Here is a 15118-nt window from a genome sequence, read left to right as displayed (position 1 = left end):
ATTTGCTGTGATGCCTTCTTATGCATTGTTATGTTTTGGATGCCTTCTCACTCAGATCTCCTGACTCTGACCCCGCAGCCAGCGGTGTATAAATCCCTTATTCTTCCCTGCTACCCAACACACCTTCCCCACACCTTCTTGTTCACATATTTCTCAGGTGTCAGGCAGGTCTCTCTGTCAACGAGGTGTCTTCCTAGTGCAAAAGTGCACAACAGTTGCCCAGCCCATGTTGAGCTGCGGTGCGATCAGATATACCCTCCTAAGTGTTAACTTCATTGTCTTTAATTGAGTCACTCTATTCTTTCAGTGTCGGCTCAATCCACTGTGTGCCATGTCTTGTGAGGCTTTTTACAGATGAACTCCTCAAATATTGCCCTGGGATCTAAATAGATGTCTTCAGCATTGATTCGTTCATGTGAAAATATAAAGGCTTTTCTCTTCCTTGCATATCGAACAAGAACATGGCACAGGTTCCTCTTTAGGGGTGGCCCCACACACCATGCATCCACGCCAGGGATCTGTGTTTGACCTCATGTATGAACGTATGTATGTACGCATGTATGTATGCATGTACGTATGTATCTATGTATAAGGTATTTCTATAGCCGCAAGCCTAACCAAAAGGCAGTGGAGTACTGTACATGGTCAAAGACAGGCATGAACTCATAGGGTAATAGAAGAGGAAGCCGAGATGTGGATGGCTAATGCATTGTGATGTAGTTTTCTTTAAAGGGGTGAGTCTTCAACTCTTTCCTAATTAAAGCAGCGTTGGGGCAGTCCTGGTGGATACAGGAATGGTGTTTCACATCCTGGGTGCATAGATAAAAAATATCTGCTGTCTTGTTTTTTATTTTTTAGATTCTTAGTCTCCAGTCTGATGGTGTCTTGGCTGCACGTGTGCCAAGAACAACCAGAGATGGTCAGCTTGTCTGCAACATATGTGACGGTGCTGGTTGTGATGGGTTTGTATTGATGCCGCTGGTTTTAAAGATGACATAGCCTGGCAAGTGGTGCCAAAGGAGTTCCATCAGGATGGGGGTGATGCGATCATATTTCTTCAGGCCCTGGATGAGACATGCTATGGTGTCTAGGATGCCCCTAAGGGCTGCCAGTGTGGCATCTGGGAGGCTATGGAGTAGGAATTACCGCCATCCACACGTGAGAGTACGAGGGATAGAAAAGCAGTTCTAAAGTCGCTTTCTGGAAGAAATTATTTGACTTTCTTTAAAGAGAGATCTGTCATTTCACTGGGTCAGGTTTGTACTGTATCTTGTTTGTTGTTTTTGGCAAAAAAACAGGAATTCTCGCTTTGTTGGGTTGAGCTTCAGGTAGGTGCTGGACAACCAGGTCTGGATGGTGCGCATGCAGCATTTGAGGCTTTGAATGATCCCAGTTTGGGTGGGAGAGGTAACATTAGTGGCCATTGCACCACACCCTCAACATTTAGTAGCACCCACTCATATCCATGAATTGTAAGGGTGAAAAATCAAAATGAAAATGAGCCTAAAGTCTGTGTTGTCTTTGTTATATTAATTTTCAACGGGTTGCCGTGTAAGGGAAGCTGGTTCATAAAATTGTCTAATTCGCATCGTAGGACCATTAAACCATTTGCCACAGGCAAAGCAATCTTTACAATAAAAGGCTCATGAAAAGTAACATTCACTGTCAAATCTATGCTTTGTCTTTTCCCATTTCTTCATAAGTCTTAGGTAAGCAAACTCCTCAAGCCACCTTAAGTAGAAAATGTTTATAATTTCCCTCCAACAAAACGTTCATCAAATTTTAAGGAGTTTAGAAGAATCCCATCCTGCCTCCACAAGAAATTGATCATTGGGCAGGGTGGAAACGTTGTACAAGCTCATTTAAACATAGGTCCTTTAGGCAGTGGGCGCAACATTAGGAAGCGCACTATGGTCTAATCAATTTTATTAGAACAAACTGATTTGGGGATTATTATACAGAATATTCCATTTACATTGCTAAATTCCAACGGGAAAGCCTCCAATGTTATCCAGATGCGTACATTGCTAAAGGGGTATGGGCCTGTCAGCAGAGGGTACATTTCTATGGGGATACTTATGCAACATCGTAGTTTCCCACACTTATCTCCCAATCTGGGAAATCATGATCAAATAAATGTGGTCCCAAAGTTTGATAGACCAGTGTGTGATGGGTACTCCAAACTTGTGTGAACCACTGCAGCGTGGGTGATCCATCTATACCGAGTAACTCTCCCAGGGAATATGAGGGCTCCTTCTAGTGTTAGCCCAAATATGGATGCACAACATCTCAAATGTCAGTGCAATGCAGCGCGTGATACCAACTTCTCATAAATTGACACAGAGAGCCTCAGATGGAGAGGATGGCATATTCTACAGTGATTTAGATAATTTGTTTTCTGCTGGAATTTCAGAGGTGAGATTACAGAACACCCACTCTCCCAAAAACGTGGCACCTTATCGAACTGCAGGGAAGACTTTGGACATGCACAAATTGAAAGCGACAACAACACTGTCATGTACCCCAGGATTAGTGAATTTGCAGATTCCAGAGGCATGATGTGCCACCACCAACCCACCCGTCTACACAGGACCCTGAGGAAGCTATACGGTTGTGCCATTAGCTCATATTAGCAATGTGTTCATGTTCACAGTCTCTAAAGCTAAATGTCTGTTTTACAAATTTCCTTTGTCAAAAAACATGACTTTTGCATCACTGAAAATAATAATGATCACGATTGTAAACAAGAATTGTCAAAAACTCAGAGCAGCTTGTGGAAATGTTTCCAAAGGTTTTGCTATAAACTCAACCACATTCCTGAAGAGAAGAACTGGAGGACTGAGTTTGCTGATGAACAGAAGAATGATTTGGTAAAGAGATCCAGGTCATTGAGAACCATATTGAATAGACTTGGTGAAAGGACAAAGCCTTGGCTGAGCCTCCAAGCTACTGAAAAAGATCTGACGAACTCGGTCATAGTTATGAACGTGGAGTCTCCTGATGGCGAGTGTTCGACTCTCTGGATTTGAAGCCCCCTCCCTTCTTGTCCCGCTCAATCCACTGACAGCAGCTTGCATGTCAGTATGTGGGGCAAAGGAACTTTTTGAGCTGTACATATTTCATGAAGATGATGATGATGTAGAATACAAATCCCTCTCCAAGAGAACAAATTCCTTGAGGAAAGCCTACTTGAGAGAGGACATGAAGCCCTCGCCCTCCAGCTATTATTGCCTTTGCTAAGGGACACTCTTGCCTTAGGTTTTAAAGGGGAATATCAATGAATCAGCCAATCAATGAGGATTTAGAAAGAGCTGCTAATCACCTGGTTTTCTTTTGCTTGATCTGTTTTATTGACTTTTTTAGATAGATTATGCATATTACAAGCTTACATGTTACGTACCAGAGCCCAAGTTACATTCAAAAAATATTATGCAAAACAATACAATTATATGTTAGCAAATAGCATATGTGCAAATTTATGTCCGTACAGATTTAGGTCTTGCAACAAATAGAACACGCACAGGAATTATAGCTTGTAACGGTAACAGGTAAATTTTGTATACTTACAAGAGGTGCCCGCTTGTATGTGCGTGAGTTTGATGTGGACACCGATATTAATTCCTTGTAACTATGCTGTATCGCTACGGTTATTGATCAAACAGCTGCTAATCACCTGATAGTGAATCCAAAGAAAATAGAGAAGGGAGATTGGCTTATTGTTGGTGGGCTGGTGCCAGGCATGGAGATTGGCTTATTGTTGGTGTGCTGGTGCCTGGCACCCTTCTTGAATATTGGAGGTATGCTTGCAAGTTTCCTGCTTTCCCGGCTTGGAGTAGCCTGCGTTAAATAGATTTTAAATGCATCTACCAGGATTTTACCAAGTTCTGGAGTATCTCATGGAAATGGCTAGCTTGTGTCACTTGGTTCATGGTGAAGGGGTTGATAAGTGCATGCATTTGATTATTTGCTAGTAGATTACATCAATAGGGTAGATGACATTGACTCTTTTCTCATAAAAACCAGGACAAAGCTGAAAGAGATTTGCCTCATTTATGCTAGAATCAGAGATGGATGACTGTCCCTGAGTAGTAGAACTTTTATTAACATTGATTAGTCTCTTTTGCTGTTTTTGCTTTGTTTGTTCAAGTATGAGGGGGAACAAATTCACTATCATTCATTTGTGTGCATTTTACAGTCGATTAAATGAGTGTGTGCATCTACTTATGCAGCAATGAAATGTGGCATATCACATACCTGGGCGTACCCATAGATTCCCAACAGCTGTGCCATTGGCATAGACGTCATAGAACCGAGGTCTCCGATGACCCCAGCCAGCTGGGAGCGCGTCGCGCAGGCGTAGTTGGGAACAGGGTTGGTCGCCATTGACAGTATTCTGATGACACTCTCGGTTGCTTTATCTTCCTGCCTGCATGAATCATAAACGGTGAATCCCAAAGTGATATTTGGCAAAAGATGCGGGTTGTTGTTGATCTCATTAATGGCGAATTGAAAAGCCAAAAAGTGCCTGTAGTATTTAGAAAGGAGCCTAAAACGAGAGTAAGAGACATCCAATCAGGCGACAGTTGGAATATGCAACAAATTTTACAAGGACGACCAGCAGTTCTAGGCACATGTTCAGTGGAGTTTCCTTCTGTACTCATTAGACATAATGCGTTGGACACATATGTGGCCATCTTCAAAGTCTGTCGAATAGTGATGAAGTGAGTTAATGTACATGGCGTCGAGGCTTGCAAATCAACAACTAACCAGTGCTTGATTATACAACAAGAAGACAACCGGGGAGGTGAAGCAATAAACCAAAGGCAGGACAGAGACTTCCAATGACAGTAAACAAAGAGGTGATATTGGGGTGAATTAGGGATATTACCTAGAAATACAGAAGAAGAAATGGACAATAGGGCTGTGGAGAAACTGCTTTTGTATGTTCTGTCGGACACCCCAAGACGCAGCAATCACCAGGTGGGTGATGTATTCAAGGATAAGGTATTCCCTAGGAGAACCATGACACCTTCCTGCACAAACACAATCCTCAGAGGCACTTTCTTTGTACTATGTGTACTGCAGAATGCAGCACACGTACAAAGAAGAAATAACGAGGAGAAATAAACGAAATAAAGCTATTTCTCCACTTTACGTCTCCCCTGGGAAGGCGTGGCATTTTGATGCATTCCCAGGTTTACTAATTTTAGGAAAACTGGAATGAACCAAAAACCATGGGTGGATGCGTGGGAACACCCACACTGTATTCATGTAATGCCTTCCCAATGCAGCGTAATGAAAGGCAGCAACTTGTGCGACCTTGCATTACTCCACACTTAGAAGGCAGCTCTCCATGGCAAAGTAAATCTGACTTAAGGGCTTGCGTTGCCTTGCGGGACGCAACTGCAATGCAAGTCCTTGATAAATCTGGGCATGTGTTCTTCGACCTTGAATTTACTGCAGCAGTCATAGCATTAAGGACCACAGCAGTGGAGGTACAACAATGTCAGTACCAGCAAGCAATGAAAACATAAATGAAGGAAGTGGTTCGCACACCCAGCTATTGACACCATTATGCTCATGGCAGGTGTACAACAAGATTGCTTTCAGTGTATAAATCTGCACTTAAAGGTGCAGTGCAATACTATTTGATAACTTCTATACCTTTGTAAATTAGGTATTTACTTGACTTGAAGATGGGGCACATTGTGGGTGTCTGGAACACAGGCGCTTGCATCTGAACTATAGTAAATTGAATTGAAATTCACATGATTGTGGAGACCGCAGGGTCTACTGCATGTTTTTGTATATTTGGGACTTTCCTCAGAGGGGAAGAATATATTGAAAGAGATTTTATAAAAAAGAAAACAAAAGATTTGTTGGATTTGTTTACACTCGTAAAATAATGTGTATTGACCAGAGTCTAAATATTCCCTTTATGGTGCGAACACTTTATCAATTATTTGTGTATCAATTTAATTTTGGGTGATTTTTGCGTAAGTTGCTAGCCCTCTTGGAAAACTGACTACAAATGAAGAATATATTGTTAAATTATGACACCTCAAGTCCCTGCACAAAATGGAGGTCCTCTTAAGGCTGTCAGGATATTTCCCTATCACCGTGATAACTTGCATGGACAATATCCGTAGAACTATGCCACAGTATGCCCCCTGTGTCGTGTAGTTCCTATAAAACCTATACAGGATCTGCTCATTTAGACAACATACACTGCGGGCTTGGTGTCTGAACTGATTCCAGACACCCCCATCCGGTATGTTGGTCTGTATGCCAGCTAGCTCACAGTGCCACTAGGAACTCCTCTTATCAAGGAGAGAACAGTTCTTGGCAACTATCAAACTTGACAACCCTGAGAATCGTGAAAACAGTGTAATACTTTTCGCTCAGTCATTCGTGCTCACTTTGTCTCAGAGAGATACACAGAATAAACGGTGGGGACGTTTTTCAATAAGTATTTATTGAACATTCGTCATTCAAGTCTAAAATAGGTGTGCTGAAACAATCATCAGACAGTAACAGATATAAATGATGAGAAGCACTAGGAAAGTAAAAGGATGGTAGATTTCTACCGATTTCCTATAATCATAAATACAAGCAAGTATATAAAATACATGAAAATAAAATGCGTACTCCTACGATGCAATCCTAACTAGATGTACCTACGTGTACCTAGCATGTGTGTAGATGTTAAGCCAAGAATCCCTCTAGGATAAAGTCAACCCATTACCTGAAGTGAGAGACTGTGGGACCCCATCTTGGTCTCGAGTTGGACACCCCACAAGAGATATTCAGACCACTGCGAGCTGGCGTGTCTGCATGCAGGAACCTCAGCGTCTCGCGTCAGTGTGTCGGCATGGAAGTTGTGATCTCCTCTGACTATCTCAGCAAGATGTGATGTTTATATACCCTAAGGTAACCCCAGGGGGTTCTACCTCACTCTGCCGCTGTCCATTGTCAGACTTAGGATGATGTCGGGAATGAACCTTGTACATAGTTATTATGTAGGAGATGGTAGTCCTGCTGTGCTTCCAAGAATCCACGGATACTCATGCATAATGTATGAGGCTATTGTTCAGGGAAAACCCCATGTTCTGTGAGCATTACTGTAAATAGGTAAAGGGTCAGTCCTAGCAGCCCGTTATGTATGTAATGTAGGGATGAATATAGGTGAAAGGCTGGAATGTCACCCGGGCCTATATTGGGGTACTTATATGGAATATAACACCTGGCAACTATTTACCTCTTGCTGTAGCGCCTAGGTTCCCTTCTTCTTATTGCTGTGTTGTGCTGGGCATCACCTAACACTATGAAAGCATTGACTGAGAGTTGAAAGTATGAGTTGAAACTAATATACATACTTTGACCCACTCTTAACAGCCTCCCATCCTTAGCAGAAATATGCACTCTGTTCTACCTATCATTGATAATGTTCTGAAGAAAGCTTGTTTTGTGATTGTCCCTGACTTCCGAGTCAGTGCCTCCAAAGCGACAGAAATACTGGTCCTCTCCAGCAGTAGCTGATCTTTGTCTGGACTCCTGAAGAAGGCTAATTGACCTGCCTACAGAGGCAGAAACATGACTCTAATTATTGCTGTTTTCCTCTAGCCCAGGACATAGAAAGCCTTCTTCTGCGACTGCCTTGGAAGATGTTGCACCGCCCAGTGGCGGAGAAGAGCTGATCCAACCAAGAGAGCAAAGTCCAGCTGGAAGAAGCCTGCTTGGAGGTCATCTCAAGGGTGTGAGCTACAAGGGTCCTGCAGGCCCGCTGGCCAGAGTTGACCAAGAAGCCTCTTTGTGGCTAAAGGACAAGGACCTGTGCGTATGGTCAGCTTCCAGTTCTCCATCTTACCTGGCACACCAGGCATTTAGTGAGGCCACATCTGTGTTTTCAGCCACAGAGGAAAAAAGAAGCTTTTTCTTCTTAATTCAAGTTATGGTTTTATATTTTGTTAACTATGGCCAGTCATCCTGAGTCCAGAACCATTTGAATTATAAGGGGTGTTCCCGGAGATGTCTACATGTAAAATTGTAGTTGGACCATACCCAATGTTCCCTCTAATTGTATTACTTTGTGTGCGGCAATGAAGGGCCTCTGGTCGCCGCAGCCAAGGTTATGTGCGCTAAACACTAAAGTTTTCTAGGCAAGTGAGCACAGTGGCTGAGCTTTTAAAATGACTGGCTTGTTAACATCTCCTCCTATGTCTGTTTGTATGAAAAATGAATGCAAAATGGTTCATTTATCAATATGCCATCATCATTTTTGAGACAAAGGATTTAATGCAATTGGATTGCAAACCGAAACGGTCCCATCAGCACCTTGTACTTTGTGCCCACCTGTGCCAAAAAGTCAAGCACAGGTCGAGCCCTCAAAAATGGTCTTATCACCCTAACTTAATGTTTTCATAAATGTCTTTCTCTGTTGATGCAGACTGTGATAGGAAGAACTGCTACATGTGAATAGGGAGCCTGGTTTGGCCTTTTACACAAAATATACACATGGCGTTTAGGGGTGAAATTACATGGGTCATACAAACTCTAAATTCCAAACTGTTCTATCACCTAAAGGTGGGAACCTTCTATGCTCCACCTTGTAAATTACAGAATAAGGTGCACAAAGGTTATGTTATTAAAATTAACTAATGAGATCCTGGACCCAATAAACAATAATACTTTAAGTGAGGAACCACTGAAATCCCCAGGACCCAGAGAAAAAGCATCACACTGTTTACATACATAAAAAGTCGTTTTCAAAATTCAGTGACATAGTCGTGACAACGATCAAAAAAGGTTTTACCACGAAAATGCTAAGCCTGTCTTGGTGATGTAATTTACACGTGGATTATTGTATAAAGACAGCAAAAAAACATGGAATTGTTCGATGTTTGCTTGAACAGAGAGTAAAGCTCTCTAACATGTGAGGCACTTGAGCAATTTAAGGAACAAACTTGGCATTAGAACTGGCGTGTCCCACAGCTGTCTGCGTGTCATGATCACGCGCAATGTTTCAGAGTTGAAATCTGGAAACCTGTACATACCAGGATGCAATATGACAGCTTTGTAAGACATCAGTTCCTTCGGATCACCTTCGCCACAAAGAATTGTGGCGTTTCTATTTATGGAAATCTGTGACTTCTACTGATTGAGGGCAGTATCAGAGACAGTTTGTACATTTTTGCTAAATATTTTGTAGTTGTTATTTCAGGCAAAGTGCCCTGAGATTTGTACAACTACCAAGTGCCCTTTATCAACTTCCCCTGTTGTCATCAGCCCGTCTAATTGCGATTGCGGCATTGGGAATCCTCACTCCAGGTGGACGATGCCATGCACGTGCTGGCTCGGAGGTACCTGACTGCGCATGCTCTGCAGTCGGTCACTGGCGGTGGATTATAGTGACCACGAGACCCCCCTTCTGACTTTATCTGTTCTGATGGGTACTGAGGATCAAGCCCTGGAAAGATTCTCTTCCTTTCTCTGCGGATGAAAATAGCACTTTAAGTTTGGAATATCGAAGATTAATGCCGAAATTGAACAATTTAGAGTCACTGGTGAGACCGGACATGGCTCACTTTCAAGTGTTTAGCTAGCTTTATGGACAACCCAGAATGTATTGGTAATTTCTAATACATTCCAGTTCCATAAAGATATTAGCTGATTGTCACCTTCTGCTAGAATCCACTTGGACACAAAAAAAGACACCAGAAAAGAGACTCTGCAGGGACACGGTGGCTCGAGGAAAGCTCAATCCTGACATGCGGGTGGTGTTGCTGGCCCAGTGCTTAATTTGAGCCGGTGGTTTCCGGTGCTCGGCACCAGCACTTAATTGTCAGCACCTGCACTAGTGACAGTCCACCACACACGTGCTGCTGTCTAAGTTTGGAAGGAGCACAATAACTGTGTTTATTAAGTCAATTTGCATTGAAAATGAATACTACCAGCCTCTCACACCATTATTATAGCTTTGTGTGTCCTGAAATAGTATGAATTGTCCCTCTTGTAGGAGTGAGATGGTTAGGTGTTATGTTGGTACTGTCACTGGCATTGCTGGTGGGGGCAATGGGGCATGCAAGCTGCAGTGGCCTTCCGAGAAGGACCCGGCACTTCATTTTTTACAAATTAAGCACAGGTTGCTGTTGATCTGTACAGAGTTTTGCTGTCTGCCGTGTGCCGTCAGCAGCTCTCCAACCACAGAACCAATGGATCCCTCTGATTGAATTTGTGACTGTCAGCTTCCCAAATTGTGTCTGGCTGAAATAACCACAAGCATTACTAGAGAGACCTTAGTTCTGGTGCGATCTCCAGGCGGCTTGAGTTTACTATGCTCCAAAACCTGTAAATTAACATCTTCTTGCTTGAAGAAAAATATTTATAAAGCAATCTGCTGCCTCTCAAGCCATCCTGGCTCTGGAGGGCTGTGGGCTGTGGCAGCTGAAAAAGATCTAGTTTAGGAAATTAAAATGGAAAAATGTAATCCAAATGAAGAAACAATCAAGTCTGAAATTCTTTACTTAAAGTTACATTATCTGTTAACTCTTAAAGGCAAAAATAAAGAATTCCAGCTTTTTGGCTGCAGTTGGCAATGGTCTCTCCTCCGCAGTGCTGATTCCGAAACTTTGAGACCCAGTGGAGCGCAGAACTTGAAGAGCACGTTTGGCACCAAGGCTGAGGTCCACAGAACAATAGCCTTTTCCCCCACACCAGGAGACATTTGAAAATATCCTGACTAGTAATAATCGTAGCTCCACTGGGTGATAAGACACATGATTATGAGGTTTCTAACCTTGCTACAGTCTAGCTGCTGCATTAAGATCACTTTGATTTTGTGACAAAGCATCATTTGGTACCCTTATGAGGATAGAATGACCTTAGTCCAGGCGAGTTTGCCTGTTTCACAGTCTAAGTAAAGTGCCTCGATTTGTTTTGATCGCATTAAAAGCTACGTTTCCATCATACTTCAGAATTAGAAAAAAAGTGCTTCATTTGTACTTTCCCAACTGCTGATATATTTTGAATTATTTGCACAGTTCATTTACAGGTATTTAAATTGTGTTAGATAAAAACTGACATCCTACAGCCTTTTCTTTCACACTCCCTGTACCCCAGCAAGACTGTCACATAGTTCACTTTTCAAAATGTTCTCACTTTGCAGTCAGAGAAAGAAAACTCCAGTCTCTATGTTAAAAGAATAAGCAGGAATTTGACAGAAGATATAACCCGACATTTGACCTCTGTCTTTGAACACACAGCAGATCTGACAAGATGAAAACAAAATTAAAAGCATATTTATCGCTCCTTCACCTCCTGAACTCCAGCATGGTTATTTTGGGGGCTGTACCCCACACTCCTATTTCAGTGCCCAGGTAAAAAGCAGCGTCAGGCCTACTTATTTATGTCCATACTGTGACGAAAATATTGAGGAGTAAAATATTGAAGAGGTAAGTGCTCAGAGGGACATATGGACTTACTATTCTGAACTCCACGTCTATGTAGCTTGAAAAAATATTTGTATGTACGCATAGGTGGAGTTATGTGTATCATATCTATGAAAACTTACGTTTTTATATTTTGTCTCTCGCTACTCTGGTCATGCTATTGTGACTCTTCGATATTCTGTCTTCGATACTCTGCACGCGCACCTATGCTGTGCTTTAGTCTGTCCCCCCATGATATGCCAAGACTCCTGCGACTGGTGATGGATTTGTAACATGGCTGAACCTCAGTAAAAACTTACATCAGACAGACCTCCTCTGCTCTGTTTGGAGGCTCCATGAAGTTCTGTGGCTGAGACTCAAAATACTGGTTGACGGTGAAGACTCCACCGATCATGACGTCTCCTTCTTTCGCGTACTGCTCCTTTTCCCAGTGACCCCATTGGTCACATTGATTCGCCGAAGTCTGGTTCCACGCACACTGCAGTAGGTGTATCATCATCACACGTGCACAGAATAAGTGGATGGACTTGTTGCGACCACCAGACTTCATAATGGGAAGCCTCTTCTCAGATTCCAACAGGCAAGAGTTATTTTAGATGTTTCGTTGAGAAGATAGGCGGGGAGTCTCCTGCGGAGACCTACTGGCGTTAGTACTTGTCTTTCAGCTAATGTCTGCATCTCTCTATTTCAAGCCACATCTGTTGGGTTGTTTGAAAATGTGTCTTTTTCATAGCCCCAGGCCTTTTATATTATTTCTAGTTTCTCATATGCCTGTAATTAAGCAAAATCTAACTTTAAACATTAATACCGACCTTCCTAATCCCATGACAGAGCCTACAAGATAACAGCGTCCATGTTTGATCATAACAAGGACTTTTTCTTACTTGCGCTCCCTGTGGATTGGTTATGTGTAATTCTATATAATTTGTGACGCCCGGCCATTAGCGAGCATGAGTGCGGGGAGCTGCTCGGTGCCTCAGGTGTGTGACTGCTTATTACCATCTTCAGAAACATATGGATCCCAGGGATAGACACTTGGGGACAGAAGTGCCCATCTGTTTGCCTTCTCTCCTGTCCCTGAAATGACCTGAGTGTCTTGCGATTCAACAGCTGCTCCTCTGCCTCACTGGCAGGGTAAAGCCACGAAATTAGCCAAAATCACATTACTTGCTGATAAAAATCAGGGTAATGTCGACAAAGCAATTTGTATAAACCATGAAGGGAGCAGGAAAATATAAGTTGAAGCTCCTACTCTATTGGTCACTATATGTACCACCCTAAGGAAAATTGCGCCGACGCAGTTAACACCCTGGCACCAGCCTACCAGATATCCCTGCCCCACCCCAGAATGTTACAGCAATTTAGCTGGATGTCATTAACAAGCAGACTACTGAATGTCCAAAGATGGAAGATGGGCGGTGGTAATGTAAAAATAGCCCAAGAGCTAACACTATACAGATTAAGATGTATGGCCCTTTTTTCATTCTCCATCATCTTCAAATGGACAATTTTTGGAAGCTGAATATTAGAAAGTAGAAGGTTTAGGGGTGTTGGCAATTGAGATCAATTCCAGGCTTCAGAGATCACTGCAGTGACTGTTTCTGTGGGTACAGTCAGCTTCAGTGCTTGTCTTCTCTGTAGTGCTTAATCCATGGTGGGTGTACTGGGGGGTGGGAACCAGCACTCATTTTTGGGGGCCAGGACTTTTTCAGCCCCAGACATTGAGCTAGAGCGTAAGGCTTTTAGCCCACCAATTACTTGCCATTGGTTGACTTTACTGTCACTCTTATTTTCTTACTTTTCATTGGTGAGCTCGTGTAGGTGAATGTCAGCTTCACTATGACTCCTTGTTTATGTTTTCTTCCCTGGAGCATGGACCAAGTACTGATTGATTTCTTAATCAGAGTTCTTCTGCTCTGCTTGGGCTGAGATTGTGGTACCTTTTTGAGTATATATTGTTGGTTTGTTCAGTTTACATGCTCTTATGCCCTTTATCTTGTTTTTAGATGCTTTTCTGCACCTTTGTTTTTGCTTTTTTGTTTTGGGCCCGCCGTTCTCCTCACTTGTTGTTTGCTTTCCAGAGTTTTCAGAACTTCACTTTCCAGTAAGCCACTTTTCTCCAGGCCAGTTTTGTCTGAGCCGCATCACTACAAAATTTAATAAACTGTAATAAAGTTACGTGTTGCCGCATTCACTAAAGGTGCATTTGTTTATGATTCGTCCTCGTTTTGGTTGCATTCCGTGTAATGCAGTCTTCCTTCCCAATTTGAGAAAGCCAACATAAATTACATGTTTTTAAATTGTACCAACTGGTGATTTCGGCTCTTGACTAAATGCATGTGTATGCATGCTGTAAGCAGTTCATAGGTTGTACTCCATAATAACACCATATTATTAGCATTATTATTATTATTCAGCATTTGTAGAGCACATAGCTACCCTCGGGCATCCCAGCGCTAGCGACTGAACAGAGCAACGGGTGGAATTATAGGGCCGACTGTTGAAATAACCAGGTGTTTAGAAGTTTACAAAACGAAAAGAGATGGGGCTCTAAGCGGAGGTGTGGCGGAAGTGTGTTCCAGATTTTTGCCACATTGTATGAAAAGGATCTTCCTCCGCTTCTTGTCCTACTGATTATGGGAACCACTGCAAGATTGAGATTAGCCGATCGCAGGTCCATTTTAGGGCGATAGGGGGTGATGAGGGATCTGTTGATAACCGGGCCAGTTCCCCACATAGTCTTCTGGGCAATACAAAGAGCCTTGAATTTTACTCTTTTGGGATTGGCAGCCAGTGTAGGGTCTTTAGGGCTGGTTTTTGGAATCCCGAGCAGCATCCTGGCGGCACAATTCTGAGCAACTTGGAGCTTCCTTAATGTTGCTTTGGGAGCCCCTAGGTAGAGGGAGTTTCCATATTCTAGTCACAACAGGACCAAGGGGGCTTCAGCTTTTTGGGCCAACGTGTTCACCTACCTGCATCTGGTTGTTCCCTGCGCTTGTCTCCCCTGCCGCCGCTGCCACACTCGAACCTTGGCGCCGCCGCAGCGAGGGGAGAACTACATTCCCCAGCGGCCCTAGCGGCAGGAAGCTGGACACGCCTCTCCTGCGCCCGGAGGCGCACTTAAGCGGACGAGAGCCCCCGCGTCGCGGGTTCGCGCGCGGGTGGCGCCGGGCTAAGCCCGGGCAAAGGGCGGGCCGTCTGTGGCCGTCAGAGGCCGAAGGAGGCTGGGCTGGGCCACGTCCCTTTTCTCTCCAGCAACTGTGAGTACATACGCCCGGTGTGTGTCCCCGCTCTGTTTCCGGAAAATTATGTCTACTCGTTCTGGAAAGCTGTTAAGGAACGAAGGCGAAAGGGGGCCAAATGTCGCGAGCCCTATCATAGGAACTATGGACCGCTTCATCACCAGGGTGGCGGCGGTGATTGAAAAGGAGATTGCTATGTCTGAGCGGCGTTTATCTGAGGTTTACCTCCCCTCAAGACGCTCATCCTTGGGGGTCGACGCTCAATCGTTTGTACCGGCCAGTGCCCAGGTTCAACCCGTTTCTCCACCTAGTGTGCCTGGTGTTTTCACAGACCCCCCCCCAGTTGGCTGGTATAGAGCAAAATATAGGTAGGCTGGAAAATTTGGCTGCTCTTTTCCCTATAGTTACAGCGGAAGACGATGGCCTTGG

General features: G+C 43.6%; 1 protein-coding gene across 1 annotated transcript in view; it reads right to left on the bottom strand.

Annotated features, from left to right (window-relative positions):
- Positions 1 to 11997, bottom strand: part of LOC146822124 (vomeronasal type-2 receptor 26-like) — a 135457-nt gene extending 123460 nt beyond the window's left edge. Inside the window, exons 1-2 of the mRNA XM_085609968.1 lie at positions 11747 to 11997; positions 4255 to 4546 (exon numbers count right to left, since the gene is read on the bottom strand). Coding sequence (XP_085466094.1) covers positions 4255 to 4546; positions 11747 to 11997 — 543 coding nt within the window. The remainder of the gene's footprint in view (positions 1 to 4254; positions 4547 to 11746) is intronic.
- Positions 11998 to 15118: the final 3121 nt, after the last annotated feature.

This window comes from Triturus cristatus, chromosome 6 (genome assembly GCF_964204655.1).
Source record: "Triturus cristatus chromosome 6, aTriCri1.1, whole genome shotgun sequence".
Classification (NCBI taxonomy): Eukaryota; Metazoa; Chordata; class Amphibia; order Caudata; family Salamandridae; genus Triturus; species Triturus cristatus.
The sequence above is the reverse complement of the archived record's forward strand: the minus strand, read 5'-3'. Positions and strand labels throughout refer to the sequence as shown.